We start from the raw sequence: 19,618 nt of genomic DNA, 5'->3' as shown, positions 1-19,618 counted from the left end.
AACCCCTGATCCAATCAATGAGTCTTTCAATGAAAACATGGAGTGTATTGTTTATAAATTACCTTGATTTGCAAGTGAATCAGACAGAGGCCTTGATCAGTCTTTGCTTGGCTGGCTATGGGAGGGGCCGAAACTCAGCCAGGGGAAAACTCATCTCTGTTGTTGATCAGATGTGATCTTCCTTACAGAGAGTTGCGCAAGAGACTCAACATGCCTATACATGCCCACGTTACTGTGATCAATGCTGGAGAGCAGTCCTGCCGATGGCCACAGATGGACAGGGACGCCAACATGAGACGTGACAAATGACACGTACTGTATTTCACCTGCGCCCTCTGCTGGTGAACACCATGTAAATCATGTTTGGGCCTGTACTCACTAGGAATTTTCCACTCCTTAAATATTAACACACTCACTCTGGCCCTGGATGTTTCTGGATGTTTCTAGATTTTACTTCCCAATCACTCCAAACTCCACACTGATGAGAATTCATGTTTAATATGATAGTGGTACAGTGGATATTGCTTAAATTCCTCAGCTTGCAAAGACAGTTGCAATAATACTTTATATGAAGCAATAAATAGATTCAAAACGGCAGGCTCTGGTAAAGTTTACAAGTGAAGTAAGCATTATCACCACTCCCTATATATGTGGAATTGATTAAATGGATGAGTTAGCGGTTTTTTCTTTCTCCATTGTTCTCTCAAAAACAGCATGTCACTGCACCAAGCAGGGAAGTAGATCCGGCGTACCGTCTGCATTCTAGTTTGATCCGGTTTGTTGGGCCGTCCTGCACCAGAGCAGAAATCACTCCGCGTGGCCGTTCATGTGACGTCAGCTGTTAGACCGCTGTTTAAACTAAAAACCGGTTTTAATCGTCTTTTTATCGTCATTTGTCGCATTTTATTATGATTTCATGATTTCCCCGCGGGTATAAGTCGCAGAACACGTTTACATTATCACGATTCCCTCTTTTTTCCCCCATGTTGTGTCGTTTTTGGTCTATCTATTAAAATGAATAAGCATTGTGGCCAAAGTGTTTAGTACGCTGTCACGAATTGAAGCGTTTATGGCATTTTAACGATAAAACACGACATTCCAAAAGGGACTGAAGAGGGACTGCTTTCTCAGCGGATGAATACTGAGCAGCGCTCGCAGCCGACTCACTCTCCCTGTATAAATACTGGACTCGACGCCATTTCAACACACACTGCTGCGCGACTTCTTCTTGTTTTGGGCGATTCAGGTTAACCCGTTCTTGTTTCTCTTTGTTTTAATAATCTCAGCTTCGATGGTTAGGGTTGAAGATATTACCTTTTGTTTTATCCTTTGTGATACTTGAGACGATTTTGACGCGGTGTAGTATAATGGTAGATGAAGGTTGAGAGGCCCTGTCTGAAATGTAGACAACGTCAAGATGCGTAGTTTTTTGCGTTTGCCGCTTTTCTTGACTTTTTTGTAAAGATACCGCCTTATTAGTACATTGTTCCAGTTGCCAGATACCGATGTTTGAGCGTTTTATTATTTTTGATCACTATTCTGCTATACCAGACAAGGCGAGCTGAGCAACATATAGCTTTTGTGATTATTCCAGCTCTGAAAGAGAACTACTCTGACGATTTTTGATGTCATATTTTTTAAAAATCTTTAGTCATAACTGCTTTCAGACGTTGTCCGTCATGTATATGTTTAATATTGCACATAAACGCGAAGTTGTCGTTATTCGACGTTTACCCAATATGGCTGCTGTGACGTAGTCTTAATTCGAGGTTTCTATTGGCTCATTCGAATAATGCCGTGACGAAAACATGTCGAGGGCGTGGTCTTCGTTTTGTTTGCGTTAGACCAGCGTTATAAACAAGGTAACTCCGGGCAGAAACAAGAGCTGTTAAAAACTCCGAAAATAACCTTGATAGTGTTATTCTTCGAGAAATAGCAGTTTCCAAGAGTCCAGAAGAATCAGATGTCTCGGTTCAGAAGCCTTTGGAGAATAGCAAAGTTGATGCGTTTTATAGAGTTGATCTCGGATCAGAAGCTTCTTTTTTTTTTTTAAGACTTGGATGAATTAATGATTCCAACAGAGATTTGAAAGAATCTAGGTTATTGCTATTGTGTGTAGCCATTTTGAGAACATAAGAAGTTATAATAAGAGACATTAGTCTTTAAAAGCAACTCGAAAGGGTCAGTGACGCACCCAGATTAAACAATTATCTCGCTTGAAAACCAAAGAGCAAACGGACAATCAACCATTTTATCAATGGCAAATGATTCAGATCCCTGCTTTTTTTTCGTTTTTCTTCTTGCGCCATTTTCAAGCATTTACCTTTTAATGCTGATAGAATTAAAAAAAAAAAAAAAAAAAAAGCACTTCGTTCAAGCCAGTTTTTAAGTCTCTAAATTCGTCTTGGTATTGAAGCAGCTCAGTTGTAACTAAAATTAAGGAATCTTTTTTTTTTTTTTTTTTTTTTTTTATTCCTTTATTTTTTTGGGAAGCAGCTTGAATTGATATCAAAGCTTTTGCAACCAGAGCTCTAGCAGTAGCTCAAAGGCTTAGATGATTATTTCTTTTGAACTTTTTCAACTGCTTAGAGAAGACAGAAGATTTTTTTTTTTTTCTTTTTCATTTTTGTTGGGGGGGGAATGGACTGTGTTATCGGGGAGGAATGGACTTAGTTATTGTGAGGAAGAATGGACTTAGTTACTAGATGAAGATCACGGGACCAGCGTGGAGCGAGGCCGCGGGACGAGGGGAGGACCAGAGAGGAACCAGGCAGGACAGGACCGGTGGGCGCGTGAGGACCAGGACGGAGCCAGGCAGGACGAGACCAGAGGGCGTGGTGCAAAGAGCAGAGGGAGCCTGACAGAGCAGCAGACAGCGACAGGAGCCATCGTCGGGTGTACACCAGAGGGAGCCAGACGCACAGCAGTAGAGCAGCGCAGCGCAGAGGGCCATGGCTGAAGCAAGTGCAGCAGTTCCAGCTCCAGTTCCAGAGCCAGCCAGCCAGCCAGCCAGTGCCGAGAGGGTGGGACAGGTCGTGCATTCGTCTAGCTTCACCAGTTTAAAGCAGGCAGTGGTTTGTATATTGGGTAGAGGTATCTCTGTAACATTATCGGGCTTTTAAGCTCAAACAATTCCAGAATCAAATGTTGCACAACAAAATGTCTCGCACAGTTTTCTCTTCCTTTTTTCAGGCAAGCCGTGTAAAGCGTTTTGTACCTTGGTCGCCCCTCCTGTTGTGCTGTCGCGAGTGTGGTGATGGCTGCTGTGATGAATGCCTTGGTAGTTGGCTGACAAGCGGAACCTCTTTGTGGACTTCGCTGCCCCTGCGATCAGAAGTAGTTTCCCCAGCTGGAAGGCGCGGATGTCCTTTGTTGTTCGATAGGTCCTCGTCAGAAGTGTTCAGCATTGGAGTTTGAAAGTGGATGGGCCCCCGTGCACCCTATTGATGAGTGTATACAGCAACCCTGCAGTACTCCACCTGCGCCTCATTGGTACAGATCACCTACATCTGCCGCTTAACCTATGCAGTGAGTGAATGCATGAAATGTACATGCGGGTGTAACTATCCTGTACGTTAACTGATCCTTGCTTTTGCTGTACATTTTACAGTAATTTGTGTTACAATAGTGATCCAGCAAGGGAAATGGGATTTTGGGGAGGGGGGTGGGGGCATTTAAAACTTGTGTGGAGTTTTTCTTTTCACAGGCCTGGCCCCCCTAATGCCGATCATCGTCAGAATCCCATGCTAGCCGCTCGGTACAAGTTGAGCTCCTCTTAATTTACTATAGTGGTATGGAGTCGGATCATGTGCATCCACTGCGGTTTAACAAGATGTAGGAAGGTATTTGGTATTCAATTAATCCCTTAGATTAATCAACAAATTCTCTATTTTAAGTACAACATGTATTAAATGAGCTTCCATGCTATTTCTGGGTCATGGGAGGTGGTGGGGGGGTTGTGGGGCGTTAACCAGTCTCTTCCTAGACTTCACAGCTTCACATTGCCCAATGCCAAATCGCGTGAATAGGAAAGGCCCAGACGCACCCTACAAGATTCAAGTGGACACTTTGCCACCCAGGATAGCAACCTCAAAACTAGTCGACAGCTGTAGCAAGACACTCCCTTTTTCTCATTGTGGTAACAAGTCTCTTTACTTGAAATCATTGTATTTTTGTCCTGGTTTCAAGTTGGTTTGTGTGTTTTGGGAGGAGGTTGTATTTCCTTTGATTCTTGCAGATTAAGTTATAAAGGTCACTCTTCAAATCTACATTGGAGTTCACGTCTACAGTTCAGGAAGGAGTCCTCGTGCTCAGGCCTGCGGTATTTAAAAGATTCTTCTGGAAGTTGGCTTCAATCTTTTATGAATTGTATTCATAGTCTTACAGTTTACTACAACAGTTGTACCTCTTATTGCTGTGATGCTAGTGTCTCGTATTGCTTCATTGTATTAGGGGAGGGGTATTGTGGGGAAAGAGGCTTTTTTTCCTTTGCATTTTTCAGTGTGCTGTGTCCTGTGCGCTTTCCAATACCCAAGACCATCAGGAACTCTCCTTAATCATTGTATGTACAAGTTCCCTTGCGCATTGAGCATCACGTAAGGTCACTAAATGTCTTCACATTTACCTAACATTCATTGTTTGGCAAGATGCCTCCATTGCACTTCCTTTGCAATTAGTTACTGTGCCTTGTATTTACAATACAATGAGTGAACTATCTGTAAAGGATTTTCTTACTGCATAATAAATGCATAGCTTGTTGTGATTGAATACAGTTTTGGTATGCATTTGTTCTTTTTTGGGGGCTTGTTGGGGAGCTTTTTCTTGTGCTTTTTCAGGTATGACTAAAGCTTGGAGCTTTGTAGAGCACGGATGTGACCTGGGCTCGATTGACATCCTTTTCAAAGTGGAAATTGAAGGCAGATAAGTTGAATCCATCAAATATGATGTTGGAAAGCTGAATAATCTCAGCCCTACATGGGTCACTTCTCTTGAATGGACTGTACTGTCCACATATTTTCTTGGAATGAAAGCAACTTGCTATACTTGACTTCAAAAAAAAAAATAGCACTGATGTGCTTTCTTAACAAGTCTCTTGTGATAACGGGAAGTTTTGATGGACCTTCATTGATTCTGATGTTATCTGCTGTAAAGCATTTGGGTAAGGATAACAATAGTCAGTTCTACGATACTGTGGGGAGGGGCATAGGGATGTTTCTTCTCTGCCTCTAATCTTACAGAGCAGTCCGAAGGATGAGCGCAAGTCTACTAGGACAACACAGAGATCATCCTGCCATTTCAACTCAACCAACACGCAGTTTGAACAAAAGGAGTCAGGTTCTTTTGGTGCATCTTTTATCGATTGGTACAACTAGGCCTCAGCTACTTCCCCCTTGTGCAACTGTGCAAGCGGCAGGCTGGTATCATTTAACTTCCAATCACGCAACTGTGTGAAGTCTCCAAATTTAAGTAGCTGAGGAACGCTGCGCATGGCGCAGCTGCAATTTGGCATTAAAGGCAGCGCAAATGTGTTGCTTTAGTTTGACGTGCATTGGTATCGGGCGTATCCCTACACTTCTCTTCACAGAAATCAGAGTGCAAGACTGGCTCAAGCACGAGTGAAGTCCGCTAACCTGGATTATGTAGTAAGCTTTTGCTTTACCTTGTCAAAACTTCTGCAATGTTGTAGTTGACAAAATGACATCTTGGAACTGGCTTTATGTTAACCTCAAATCATCAGTAACAATGCTTTACTAGCATATTCCTCTTTGGCCTTGGGGCCCTGTTGCTTTGCATCTTAAGACCATAAGATGAGTAGAACTCGAATCTTTGAGTATTGTGTGGTGGGTGTGTTGTGTAGATCACTCTTTGTTTCAGATCATTTTCGTCTGTCCACTCGATCTCGCCTGCCTCTGAATGCAAAGCCATCTGTGGAAGCTGTCAGCGAATATGAGTGTGGCCCCTGAATGAAGTTCCAACCCTCTGTGCGCTTGAGCTTAAATCTGAAACCCCGACGTCCTCCGCAGAAGCCCCGCTCTCTGTGTTTTTGTGTGTGCCTTTTTTTCTTTCCCCTTTGGTTTCTCAGGTCAGATTGCCTAAAAATTCTCTTTATTTGTCATCTGGGATGGCCTTACCTGTGATGAAACACTGAGAATCCAGTCACATTACAATCAAGAGCTGCAAGCTTGTTTCGCTAATACTGCATCACTTCAGTCTCGTGGGTGCTGAGTTAAGTAATTTTGGTTCCCTTGATTTGATTTTGTTTTCCTTTAACATATCATGGCTTTAATGTGTAACTCGACATGTTGCATGCACATCAGCTCTGCATAACATTTTACCCTTTAATACACAACGTAATGTTCATGAAGTCGTTGTCAAACATTGCAGTAGTGTATGGTCAGGGGTCTTTGGGGGCGGGCAACACTCTTTTCTCTCCCTTTCAGATTTCTTGTTCAGGTTAACTTTCCACTGAGCCAGGCATCTTAAAGGTCTGCAAGGAATCGTGGGATCACTTGGTACATCCAGCCTCTAGGGTTCAGTCTTTTAAGCGTTGAAGGAGTTGAGCGTCATGGAGGAAGAGTAGCTGTGATAAATGCTGCTGCTGCTTCAGGTTGCGGTAAACGGTCAACATATTGACATAATTCCCGATATTTGGATGATTTTTTTTTGGTCTGAATGTGGGGTCTCTGTGGGAGGGGGGGATGGGGAGGCTTAAATTGTCTCTGTTTCTTCCATTACAGCCATTAACTTAAAGCTCCCCACTGTTCATTTGACCCGCGAGCCGTGCCACATTGCAAACGGGTATCACCGGGGATGCTGGTATCGTGGCTTCGATAATGCAGAATTCGTGGCATCAGTCATTACACCAAATGTCGTGTGGGAAATGCCGGGGATCGGGGAAACCAGTTGTCTCTTTCTTCTAGTTTCAGCCTCGTGACCGAGAGAAATCCCCGTGCGGTGACAGGATAAAATAGCATTTCAGGGTTTTCTTTTCCTGGAGGAACAAGCTTCTTGTTCCTCCAGGTTTTGCTTTTTCCCTCTTATAGCTACAACAAAAAAAGCAAAAGACTCCGGTGGTGGCACTCCTGCTTTTGTCGGGACGGGGTTCAATTCCCTGCGGTGTCTTTGCTTTTTGAAATGTGCTGTGAGGGAAGCTCATAAAACTGAACATGAAGTTTAGAAGTGACCGGTCATGTAGACAGGCGAGTTTAGTGGGAGGAGAAAACGCGGGGCAAAACGGTTGTAGAGCATAAGAAAATTAAATGACTGTCTGCTTTTAGATCACCGTTTTCTTAAGTTAAAAAGTGAGTTGCTTAAAAAAAAAAAAAAAAAAAAAAAAAAGGATTTCATTGTAAATTTTGTGAAAGCATGCTGTGACATTCTGTTTCTACCCCAAATGCAGCCTGTCTTCTGTGGTGAAACAAGCTTATGTTGAATATTTTTGCAAAGCTATTAAAAGCCAATTTGTTTATTTGGTGCAAAATAAACATTTTCACTGACAATAAACTGAAGTTCTTTCACTACTACAGAAAATCCAATTGTCAGATCTTTGAGGTTCATCTGTCTTCTGTCCTGTTTGATCCAGCTGAGGGTTTCTGGGTGCAGATGTTGCTTTAGCCAAAGGCAAAGTATGTCCTGTTCAGTCACATCTGCACACAGTGTTCAGCCACCATGAATACATGTATGAAAGAACTGAGTCCTACAGTTGATTAACGGTGTCATCTCATTCTGGCCTTTCTTCCTATGTTCATCTACACCACCAGGAATAAAAATGAACCTGCTTGAGTACTTTTGTTCACAGGACTGCAGATTTGGAACAAGCATCAATGATTCCTGTGAACGCAGCAGCAAGTACAGATGTGGTTTTGTATCTTTGTCTACACCTACCAGCCTAATGTAACCAGAAAGCTGGGAATATTTGCATTTACACTGTGATATAAATATATTTGTGGGGAAATTGGATCCCCAACTTGAAGTTTAAAAACCAGCTTTCTTCGAGTGATATTTTCACACATCCAGCCATATTCTGTGCTGTTACTGTATTGGATGTAATATGGCGTAACTTAAGTGAAGTAGCTTAAAGGACTGGAATCAGCCCCTGAATAACTCTTGTCAGTGTAGATATACAGATGTATTTTACTACGACTCTCATGAGACTGTGCTTTGCTAAAACGTCCTCTCAACCCCTTGACCAAAAATGTTCATGATGTCTCTGGCTCAATAAAATTGCACATAATTGCATAACACAAAGTAAAGCTACATTAATTTGAAAAAAGTTAAAGTATTTTCAGATGAAGGGACCAGGGCACGTAAAAATACCTGGACATCACCATGGCAACAGATAACTCTCATAACGCTTTTTATTTTTACACAGCACAAAAGTGTTTTTCAGAGACTAAACTGACCAGCTGGAAAAAAACCATTCAAAGCCACCGGGAGTTTTGTTTGTTTTTTTTTTGTTTTGTTTTGTTTGCTTATTTTGAAAGTAGTTTACTTGAAAACAAGCATTACAGTTTGATATTACAGTTTTTCACAACATAGCCTCTAAGCCTTTTAGCTTCAGCTAAATGTCAGTTCAATTTTTTTTTATATAGAATCATTAGCAACACTGTCAGCCCAGTCCACCTTTACAGAGAAAAACCCAACAATTCCATATGAGCCCCTGTAGGCCATGGCTGAAAGGAAAAACTCTGCAGGCTCAGGCTCAGATTGGAGATTAGAGTTTCAGCTCTATGCTAGATCTTGAATTGGCATCGTTACCAAAAAAACATTCGCGTCAGGATGGATCTTGACAGTCTTTAGCACATCCAGATAACATCTCGGTGAGATCCATTTTTCTTGGTTTCAAATCAAAATAATTAAAAATCAGAAACGGGTTTGCTGCCATGTACAGTAGCCTATAAGAGGAATTTGTTTTGGTGGTGTGGAAAACAGACAAAAGAAGGAACAGATTTAAAAAGGCAAAAGTACAAAATATAAATATAAGGAATTAGGAGACAAGACAAATAACACAATAACAGTAACAACAAATATATATTTATAGAATCAACATCATTTACAAAAATTACAAAGGTATTTACAGTGATGTTTATGAGGCTGAAGATTGTCTGTAGTGTGTATGTGTGGGACTGGGCATTGTCAGTGGGGGACTGAGGCCTTCTTCATGTGAGCGGTGGCAGAGCAGAAGAAACTATCTTGTGTCATGAGGTTCTGGTTCTGGTGTCCCAGAACCTCTTTCCAGAGGGTGTAAAAGAGTCGATGGCCAGGGTGGGAGGGGTCGGCCACCATCTTGCCTGCACATCTCAGGGTCCTGGAGGAGTACAGGTCGGGAAGGGAAGGCAAAGCAGCCAATGATCTTCTCTGCAGAGCGGATGACTCTCTGCAGTCTGTCCTTGTCTCTGGCCGAGGCTGCAGCGAACCAGACGTGATGGAGAAGGTGAGGATGGATTCCATGATGGAGGAGTAGAAGTGCACCGTCATCTTAACTTCTTCAGCTGCCGCATGAAGTACACCCTCTGCTGGGCTTTTTTGATGAGGGGCTGATGTTCAGCTCCTGGCTGAGGTCCTGAGGAGGGTGAGTGGGGCTGTGCTCCTCCTGAAGTCCACAATCATCTCCACTGTCTTCAGAGCACTGAGCTCCAGGTTGTTCAGCCTGCACCAGGACACCAGCTGGTCTGTCTCCCTACAGATACAACATAATGCAAAGATTAAATAAAGGAAAACTTTTATCAAACTAATTAGTCCTCTTTAAATATGCCGTTTCTGTGTGGAGCTTGCATGTTCTTCTCTTGCATACAGATGCTTGTTTTTGGACTGTGAGCAGAAACCAGATTATGCTTGCAGTCCAAAAACAAGCATCTGCGTCTTTTAAATAAATGCCAGACTGAAAACCTGGGGTGAAGGAATTAAAAGTGAGATTTCCTTAATAAATATTGTTTTTCTTTTGTTTTGCAGAGGACTCTTATTGCTGCTACTTTAATGTCCTTCATAGACCATGGTGATGTAGATGGATGCCTGCTCCATCTCAGCTGCTGGATGCCTCAAGATTCATGACCAGATATAAGTCACTCATCCATCACTGTGCTCTGTAGAGCAGTGTGGGAGGGCTGTCTGCGTTCACTCTTAGCTCCATCTCTGGTACACCCTCATTTCTAAAGCAGACTTTAACTTTATCAACGTTAATGACTTTAAAACTCATATTACAGAATTCTTATGGACAATTGTCAAAGGAGTAGATGTTTCATTGTATGATACTATCATCATGATTGTGTCTGTTGTGTGTTGTGGAATCTTCTTGTTTTTCCTGTTACTTCCTTTTCTGCTCCAGTCAAGCTCTCGCTCTCCTCTAATACTCTTCCATCTCTCATTGGTCTGTCATTCCATCCACAGGACTCTGGGCCTTTGTTTTTTGTTTATTAATGCTTTCTCCTCTATATGTGTTTGTCTATCATGCTTTGTTTTTAATGTAGTCATTTTAGCCAGGCCTGGCTTATAAAAGACATCATCTGATTTCAAGAATCAGAAATAAAAAGGTTGAATACAAATGTGAGGTTAATATTGGCAATTTTTTGTTGTTGTGTTCCGATATGATATCTTTCTCTTGTTACAGTTATACTGTTGAATCATGTTAAATATGAATTCAGATTAAAGAATGAGAAGAGAAGTATATTTTAATTAGAAACTGCTGTTTTCCCAAAGGAAGTACAATGGTGCTGCTTCACTTCACAGCACAATCTTCTGTGTTTTATATGTTATTCTTGTGCCGTTATTTTGTTTTATTTTGTTACTCCAGCTTAAATTCAGTGGTGAATTGGATGAAATGACTCTAAGTTGGCAATAGATGGGCGTAGACGTTTTCCTGTCTGGCCTGTAATGATCCTGACAGTACCTTTTCACCTATCACCTCCAACTACCATACAAGTAGTGTTATATCTCAGTATTTAATTATTTTATCTTTGCTTGTGTTTGTGCTTGAAGGGTGTGGGGGTGGGGTGCTATTTTTGTTTAGGATTGTGTAAAGCACATTGTGTTGTTTTGTTTCATTTGAAAAGTGCTCTAGAAATAAAATGTGTTTGATTGATGTTGATTGTGCAAAGATCCTAGAATAGAATCTTACTATTTAATCAGTTATTATAATATTGTCAAAAGGTGAAAGAGGTAACACTTTTTTAGTCAGTTGTATGAAATATGTAAAGCACAAGTATTTTGTATGTTAGAAGAAAAAATGTGAACTATATTAGTTTGAATATTTTTTCTGTTCTGTATATTTATTATTATTATTATTATTATTATTGTTGTTGTTGTTGTTGTTGTTGTTGTTGTTGTTGTTGTTGTTGTTATTTGTGCCTGCCTTGGCAAGGCACAAAGAGTTCAGCCCAAACCGGAACCAATGTGCTCAAACAAACATTCCCACGGAGCCATTTTCCAGTGGTGCAGTTAGCCTGACTGGCCTGCTGTGTGTTTAGTTCTGCCGCTGTCGCTCTGAGCGGGTGTGTGTGTGTGTTTGATGAGGTGTGAACGTGAGGGAGATGTGGTCCTTTTTCGCCAGGGATCCTGTCAAAGATTTCGCTTATGAAATCGTCCCAGAGAGCCAGGAGAAGTCTGGAATATGGAGCCTCCACCGGGGAAAGCGGAAGGTGAGAGCCCCGCTAACGTTTAGCTCGCTGGGATTTGGAGGCCCGTCGCCTCGCCGATCAATAATGTCTGTTTTCCTCTTTTGCTCCGGTCTTTAAAGTGCGTGTCAGCTCTCTGGGTGGGCTCGGGTAAAGGTTTTCTGCCGTGTCAGTGGCAGCGCGGCTGGTATTTGCTGCAGTTTTCTCAGCCTGGCTGAGCTCCGCTCCGTGTTTACTCCCTCAGGCAGACACGCACTTCTCGCCACGTCACCTCGTTTAAGCCCTGTTAACACCTGGAATATGAGTCTGTTTCAAGACCATTTCTTATAAATATTGATCGATTCGTTCCTCGTGCCTGGCGGGACCAAACCCCAAAACCTGTCCTGATCACTGTGACCCAGAAGGGAAGGCTGTTCTGTCAGTCATCATCTCCCCGGCAGGTTCAGATTATGAGCCGAGCTCCTTCCTGAGTCACTCTCCATTTATTCACTGTACAGATCTAATTCTCACCTCGAAGTGTCTATTCAGTAAAGTGTAAATGTTCGGTGCGAGAAGCCATATTTCACAGCTGTGTAAGATGGACCCACAGTTTGTTTTAGTCAATGCAGCTCCCCAGACACTGAGCGATGTCCAAGAGCGAAATAGAATCTTATTAAGTAAACGATGGGACTTCAAATTTGCATTGAGGCACTAGACATTTTATGAAACACACCTGAACTGAAGCTGAGACATAAAGTGACAGAAAATCCTGGAAGTGACTAGGAGAAATATTGTTCAAACCTTCAGCTAGTAAAATAAGTAGTTAAGCTACTTCTCCTACAGCTATTCTTTGTTCTGATTAAAACTCACAGAAACACGATGTCAAGGCCAAACTTTATCTATATCATAGACATATACAAACCAGTGCCATTCTGTCTTTGGCCATTATTGTGATATAAAGTTGAAATATTTTCTGCAGCCCACAGATACTTTATGTCTGCTCATAGTTGAATCTTTTGCACTGAAATAGTTTGGACTGAAAATGACCATAGATTTTGGTAAAAGCAGCTCTAAAAGCTCCCAGGGTGAATTCAGACTGGCTTTTTGATATTTCTCAAAGTGTTATTACCAAGACATGCACTGACCACAGCCAAGCATTCAATCCTAAAAACAAAATGCTGCCCTGCATTGAAAAGGTAAAACTTTTGACTTATTGCCTTAGAAGAAAAAAGATGTTATAAATGATTATCAAGCATAAATAACAAAAAAAATCATAGGCTTCATATTGTTCCATTGTTCCATTCTCACGTCTCAGCTCTGATTCTTTCCCCAACCTGTCTGCAGACCAATGGCGAACCCGTGTCTGTGTTTGTGTACGAAGTGGCTCAGGGAACAGAGCTGCAGACTCAGCTGGCCAAGGCTGCGTTCAAGCGCATGAAAACCCTGCGTCATCCTAACATCCTGGCTTATGTGGATGGGTTGGAGGTATGTGAGCGACTGCCAGCAGTATAAAAGTGTAATTGAGTTTTGTTGAGCAGCTTGCCCCCTTTGTGACTGTCATGTTATTCATTAGCTGTGTCTCATCTCATTTATCCTCTCTCTCCATGTTCATGGTCAGATGGAGGTGAGTTTGAATAGTTTCCAGGACAGTTTTGATTTTTTTGTACAGCAGTCGTAGAGAGCAGTGGTAGTGGTAGAAAGAGATTTTTTTTAATTGTGATTTTTCAGCGATTTATATCATAGAAGATCAAACCCTGACTGTTATTCTAGTAATTAATCTAATCTTATGTTGTAAATTTATTGTTGAAACTATGTGATTTGAAGATTTGAAATCAAATCTGAAGAAAACAGAGCTGCTGGTAACCATGAAAGTCATGAGTCCATTGACTTTGTTGTCTGTTTGTTGCCTCAGTATACCTAATTTGAAGGTGGATGTGATTCCTTGTGGTTATTTAAAAAAACTTGTAATATTACTCTAACCACTGACACATTTTTTTAATGTTATTGCTCAGACAAGTCTTCTGCTTTTCCTTGCTTGCTATAGTTGAATAAATCTCACTTATTAGTCATTATGTTGTCTTTTGACTTTTCATTGAATATAATTGTAGGGATGTTGTATAAAATGTGAATAGGCCTGAATTAATTCTCAGAAATATGGACCATTAGGTTGTCATCCATCTTGTCGAGCTGCTGTGACGTTGTAGTTTTGTGTGTTGCAGTATGAGCTGTTGTGAATTGAACTGTAATAACGGAGGAACTGTGCTGTGGCTGTTCCAGACAGAGAAGAGCCTGTACCTGGTGACAGAGCAGGTGACGCCCCTGGCCGTCCACCTGAAGGCTCAGGCCGAGAAGGGCGGCTCCGGGGAGCTGGAGGTGTCCTGGGGCCTGCATCAGATCGTGGTAATGATGCGACGCTGCATCGTCTGATCCATTCAGGGTCTCTGGAGGTTCTGCCGTTGACGGCTCCTCTCTCTCTCTCTCTCTCTCCTCCGACAGAAAGCTCTCAGTTTTCTCGTGAATGACTGTCACCTGCTTCATAACAACTTGGGCATTTGGGCCATTTTTGTCGACCGGGCCGGAGAGTGGAAGCTCGGCGCCCTTGACCATGTGTGTCCGGAGCAGGGGGACCCAAGTGGGGTCGCACTCCCCGCCCCTAAAGCCGTTTACCCAGAAATGGAGAAATATGACCCACCAGAGACGCCCAATAGTGGTGGAGACAAATGGTTAGCGAGGGTTGTCTGGCAAAATGAACTCACTTGTTTTCTTTTGGGACTCTGTTAGTAATTGTTGCTCCATGTCCTGCAGGGCAACGGAGGTGTGGCGACTCGGCTGCCTGATCTGGGAGGTGTTCAATGGGCCACTGCCTCGCACGTCCTCCCTCCGCTCACTGGGAAAGGTGTGTATAGTGTGTAGTTCCTGCACGTTGTAAAGAAAATCAGAAGATCGGCCGTGTATTTTCAGTTTGTTGCATGAATATTGACATTGAGAAATAAGTATGTTTCCATGTTTCAAAGAAGAAACTGAACAACACAGAAAACAACAATATTAATGCTGAGTTGCCAATGTGCCGGGAATTGGATGTGCAGTTGCTTCTTGCATTTTCTTTCAGCTAAAATGAATTATTAGGAAGTCTCGAACCCTGTTCCAGACCGTCTCTCTTGTCGCCTCGCCCTCAGATCCCAAAGACGCTGGTCCCTCATTACTGTGAGCTGGTCGGGGCCAACCCCAGAGCTCGGCCCAACCCAGCTCGCTTCCTCCAGAACTGCAGAGCCCCCGGGGGATTCCTCAGCAACAGCTTCGTGGAGAGCAATCTGTTTCTGGAAGAGATCCAGGTAATGGAGAAAAATAAGTATTAGGGCTGCGGTGAAGTCAGAACTTAAAGGTTCAGTCACAAAAATAGAAACTGATCAAGTTCTTGTCTCTCATCCTCGTCTTCGTGTTTTAGTTAAGAAACAGCTGTATTTTATATTAAGGGTTCCTGTATGGTATCTTTATATCAGTAAATGTAATAGATTTTTTTTTACTGTCTGTCAGTGAACCTTCAGTTCAAATGTTCTTATTTGAATTGTTCTGCATTTTCATCATTGATCACAAGCTTTTTAAGTTTTTGTTTATCTCCTGTTCTCGTTTTAGATCAAGGAACCAGCCGAGAAGCAGCAGTTTTTCCAGGATCTGAGTGAAAACCTGGACTCTTTTCCTGAAGACTTCTGTAAACACAAGGTCCTGCCTCAGCTTCTCACCGCATTTGAATTTGGGAACGCGGGCGCGGTGGTTCTCACGCCTCTCTTCAAGGTAAAACTTTTAATCTCTCCAGCAAATTTCTCAGCTTTTTAAAATAAATCACCAGAGAGACCAGACGACCTCAGTCTGTTTCTAAAATAGGAATGTCTCTGCTGCTGTCTGTTCACCAGGTTGGAAAGTTTCTGTCAGCAGAAGAATACCAGCTGAAGATCATTCCTGTTATTGTAAAAATGTTTTCCTCGACGGACCGGGCTATGAGGATACGACTTCTGCAGCAGGTTTGTCTTCTTTTAGCAGCTTTATTTAACCTCTACTTGAATATGAAGCAGGCAGGTGTTTTTTTTTCTCTGTCATATGTTTAATTTGCTGTCTGCTTCAGAAAGTTGCTTTAACTAAAAATTTCCCGTGACCTGAGTTTTAGTTCTCTCAGCTGGTCCTTCTAAATGAATGGCTGTTAGCTGTTGATGTTTCTTCGCTCAGCTATGTGATTTTCTTTGTCTCTCCTGTTTCTCAGATGGAACAGTTCATTCAGTATCTGAACGAAGCGGCGGTCAACTCCCAGATTTTCCCTCACGTCGTTCACGGCTTCACTGACACCAACCCGGCCATCAGAGAGCAGACAGTGAAGGTAGTAAACACTCCACTCTGGCTTCATTGCAGTTTTATGAACCTTTCACATCAACCTTGGTGCCGTTTTAAATTCTCTGCAGTCCGGACTGCTTGTTGTCAAGAGAAAGTTGTTACAGCTGCTCATTTCCTTCTTCGATCTCCCTTCAGTCCATGCTACTTCTGGCGCCAAAGCTGAACGAGACCAACCTGAACCAGGAACTGATGCGTCACTTCGCCAGGCTGCAGGCCAGAGACGAACAAGGCCCGATTCGGTGCAACACCACCGTCTGCCTGGGAAAGATCGCCTCCTACCTCAACGCTGGGGTGAGACACACCTGCTTCACTGTGCTGAGCCTCACTCTGAACCTAACATTTTCTATATTATCTGTCTCTAAGATGGAAAGTTCAGTGACAGGACTGGTTCTCTCTCTCTCTCTCTCTGTCCTCACAGACTCGACAGCGTGTTCTGATTTCTGCCTTTTCGCGAGCCACTAAAGACCCATTTCCCGCTTCGCGCTCCGCTGGCGTTCTGGGCTTCGCCGCCACACACAACTACTACAGCCTAACGGAGATTGCCGCCCGGATCCTGCCCACTCTGTGTGCCGTTACCGTTGATCCAGATAAGAGCGTCAGGGACCAGGTACACGATGGCGTTTCTCATAAAAGCCACAAACGTTTTATTTAAGAATGAATGTCTGGTGCTGAGGAAGCTGCAGCGACCTCATGGTCTAGTTTGAGGAGTTGATTTACAGGTTTATTTGCTCTCTAATCGGGATGCTGTTTTTTCTCTGTCAGGCATTTAAAGCCATCAAAAGTTTTCTTTCCAAGCTGGAGACGGTGTCGGAAGACCCAACCAAGCTGGCTGAGATAGGTACTGAAGCAAGTCTCTGGTTTGATTTCTTTCTGTCCTGTGCAGAATTTATAAGGAAGAAAACAAATCTTCTCCAGAATTTACTTTTTTTTTTTTTCTTTGCAAATCAACAGTTCTTGTTTGTCTTTTGTGGCGGTTCCACTGAAACTTAAAACTGTCCCGTTTGTCCTTCAGAAAAGGACGTGGGGTCATGTGCCCAGCCTGCAGGCGCCTCCTCCAGCTGGACGGGCTGGGCCGTAACCGGCATGTCGTCTCTTACATCCAAGCTGATCCGCAACGCGCCAGGCGCAGAGGGGGGCGGAGCAGCCGAGGGCGGCGGGCCGACCAACCCCACCAGTGCCTCCGATGAAGCTCCTTCGCCTGGTACGGCTCTTATTTGAGGATTTAGAAATTACTTTTAAATCGTCGTCTCTTTACTTTAGTCTCTCATGATTAAATCCAATTATGGGAAGTGATGGAATATTGCATATCAAAGCCTGGACAATTTGTTTCATCTTCAGGTCCTGAAGATAAAACGCCTCAAGCCTCTGCGACTCACCACGCAGCCTCGAGTGGAGCCAGCCAATCACACACTCTTGAAGGGACAGACAACGATGACGAGCCGATCGGGGAGCGCTGGGAGGATGAGGAGGACTGGGGAAGCTTGGAGGTAGATCTGTTTGAAGTTACAAACTTTCACAAACCTTGTGGTATCCCATTTAATACATTTTTGATGTTAATTGTTCCCAGGATCCGGAGAAAACTCAGACTGAGACAGACGACTGGAACACCGACTGGTCGGGAATGACGTCGACTAAAAAGAAGGTCGGTGACTAAAACATGAGTCCTTCAACATTTTCCGAAAAACAACTCTTTGTCTGAGAGGACGCCGCTTGTATTGTCTTTATATTTCACACATTAATTTGTTTTTCTGTAATTCTTTCCAACATGCAGGCAAGCCGGTCGTCTGCTTCCATGGCGGTGAAAAAGCAGAGCTCCGACTGGAGCAGCTCGGGCTGGGACGCCGACGACAGCTGGTCTAACGACAAGGAGGGCCAGGGTCAGAGCTCCGCGGGCGAGGAGGGCTGGGGCAACGACTGGGCGGAGGAAGACCCCGACACGACGGCGGCCAGTACCACCCTCCCTCTGCCCGAAGGGGTGCGCTTAGCCAGCGAGTACAACTGGGACAGCAGCAGCTCGGCCAAGGGGGCCGGCCACAACGATCTGTTCGCCAGCGTGTCGCAGAGGAACACGACCAGCACAGCCGCCTCCATGGTGAGGACCCCCACAGGAAAAAACACAGAAGAAGTGATGGGGATTTGATGTGAACTGAGAAGATAAAGAATCCTGAAAGAGGACTTAGCTTCATCTTGAGTTTGAATTGGTATCATCTTGAGGTGACTATCAAGAAAAGCTGCATGATTACTGGACTTCATGGAGCCGTATTGCAGTGTTGATCCAGAGGTCGTCTTCTTCACATCCTGTTCCAGAGTCCGCTCTGCTTCTTCAGGTTCTGTCAGGAACTGCATTCTGGATACCAAGTCAAACCTCGCATCATCTGCTGTGCTGTCCCCAGAACCTCACAGATGGTGAAACACATGGACTGATGGTGTTTTCTCTGTTTCAGGCTGGAGATGGTTGGAGCGCCGAGGCCACAGCAGACTGGGGAGCTGAGGAGAGCTGGGAGTCAGTCGATGGAAGTCAAAGTAAGTCTGTTGGCTGGTGAGCAGAAACTAGACTCTTTTACCTTTTCAGTTTGTTTTCAAACAACTAGTTCACAGTAGTTTCTTCATATATCTCCTCAGCAGTAACTCTAGATATGGTATGACTGAGTCTTTCTCTTCTGTAACACTCAGGAGACCCAGCAGCTATTGCAGCTGTCTCCTTTTTTTTTTTTTTTGAAATTGTTATTATTGTAAGTGCAAAACTAAATTTGTGAACCACCTGTATGTTTGTCAGACCTCAGCAAGGCAGAGCTGTCCAAGAAGAAGCGGGAGGAGAGGAGGAAAGAGCTCGAAGCAAAACGAGCCGAGCGCAAGGCCGCCAAAGGTCCTCTCAAACTGGGCGCACGCAAGCTGGACTGAGGGTGGACGTGGACGGCGTGAGGCTTGGACCAGACGAGACTGAACAGACCCGCAGGTGGAGGTTCGGCGTACGAGCAAAAAGGACCAAAAAGACCAAAACAGTGAAGGGTGAAGTTCGGTGGCTCAGCAGAGGGCAGTGTTTGTCTTGATCAGAGCGACTCTGACAGCCGGGATCTTTGACATCTTTGGGAGATGAATGCAACGACAGAAAAGGTAAAAGAAGATGTGGAGAGAAGTGAAAGACTGCCGAGCAGCGCACCTTTCAGCTGATCCTGAGCTGGAATGAAGAAAAATCACCTTTTGTTTTTTAATTCATGACTCATAAAGCTGTCGTTGTAAAGTAAATGTATATAACTCATGCATCTCATCTGAAAAGGAGCAACACTTTTTTAAGGAGATTATATATAAATTATAGGATATCCGATGTATTAAGATACTGAGTGTTTTCAGTACAGTATGCAGACACGCGCAGTGGGTACGAATGTTTTAGTTTCGCTCCCACAAAACAAATTCAAGGCTTAAAAAACAACAAATCAGTCCATGCATGCACTCGTGTCGTCATGTGGCTTCATGGGCAGAAAAGACAAATGTGTTGACTTTACTTTGCACAGACATCACTGTATTTTGCAGCGCAGACCTGAAAGGTGACACATTTGACTGAAGATGGAAAGGCACCCAGTCCAGACCCATGAAGGATCAGTGGAAGACAAGAAGTCACAGAAGGGAAACTGGTTTCAAGGAAAATT

General features: G+C 43.5%; 1 protein-coding gene across 2 annotated transcripts; it reads left to right on the top strand.

Annotated features, from left to right (window-relative positions):
* Positions 1-11,437: 11,437 nt before the first annotated feature.
* Positions 11,438-19,300, top strand: scyl1 (SCY1-like, kinase-like 1). Of its 2 annotated transcripts, none has more exons than XM_030111482.1 (18): positions 11,438-11,633; positions 12,933-13,073; positions 13,866-13,988; positions 14,085-14,311; positions 14,394-14,484; positions 14,765-14,920; positions 15,222-15,380; positions 15,500-15,607; positions 15,844-15,957; positions 16,107-16,262; positions 16,390-16,578; positions 16,734-16,809; positions 16,984-17,172; positions 17,310-17,458; positions 17,539-17,613; positions 17,743-18,051; positions 18,416-18,494; positions 18,748-19,300. In XM_030111482.1, the coding sequence occupies exons 1-18, from the start codon at positions 11,526-11,528 to the stop codon at positions 18,870-18,872; spliced, it is 2,574 nt and encodes an 857-aa protein (XP_029967342.1). In that variant the 5' UTR covers positions 11,438-11,525; the 3' UTR covers positions 18,873-19,300. The 2 variants fall into 2 exon arrangements, with proteins under 2 accessions (XP_029967342.1, XP_029967332.1); XM_030111472.1 differs by having other exon boundaries at positions 17,743-18,063.
* Positions 19,301-19,618: the final 318 nt, after the last annotated feature.

This window comes from Salarias fasciatus, chromosome 2 (assembly GCF_902148845.1).
Source record: "Salarias fasciatus chromosome 2, fSalaFa1.1, whole genome shotgun sequence".
NCBI classification, from domain to species: domain Eukaryota; kingdom Metazoa; phylum Chordata; class Actinopteri; order Blenniiformes; family Blenniidae; genus Salarias; species Salarias fasciatus.
Note: the sequence above shows the minus strand (reverse complement) of the source record. Positions and strands in the feature narration are given on the sequence as shown.

What these genes read in the sequence shown, in the direction of transcription:
- scyl1 (XM_030111472.1), top strand. Translation starts at nt 11,526, where the DNA reads ATGTGGTCCTTTTTCGCCAGGGATCCTGTCAAAGATTTCGCTTATGAA. An exon ending in CTTATGTGGATGGGTTGGAG is followed by an intron (nt 13,074 to 13,865) that starts GTATGTGAGCGA and finishes TGGCTGTTCCAG; the next exon opens with ACAGAGAAGAGCCTGTACCT. An exon ending in TGTTTCTGGAAGAGATCCAG is followed by an intron (nt 14,921 to 15,221) that starts GTAATGGAGAAA and finishes TTCTCGTTTTAG; the next exon opens with ATCAAGGAACCAGCCGAGAA.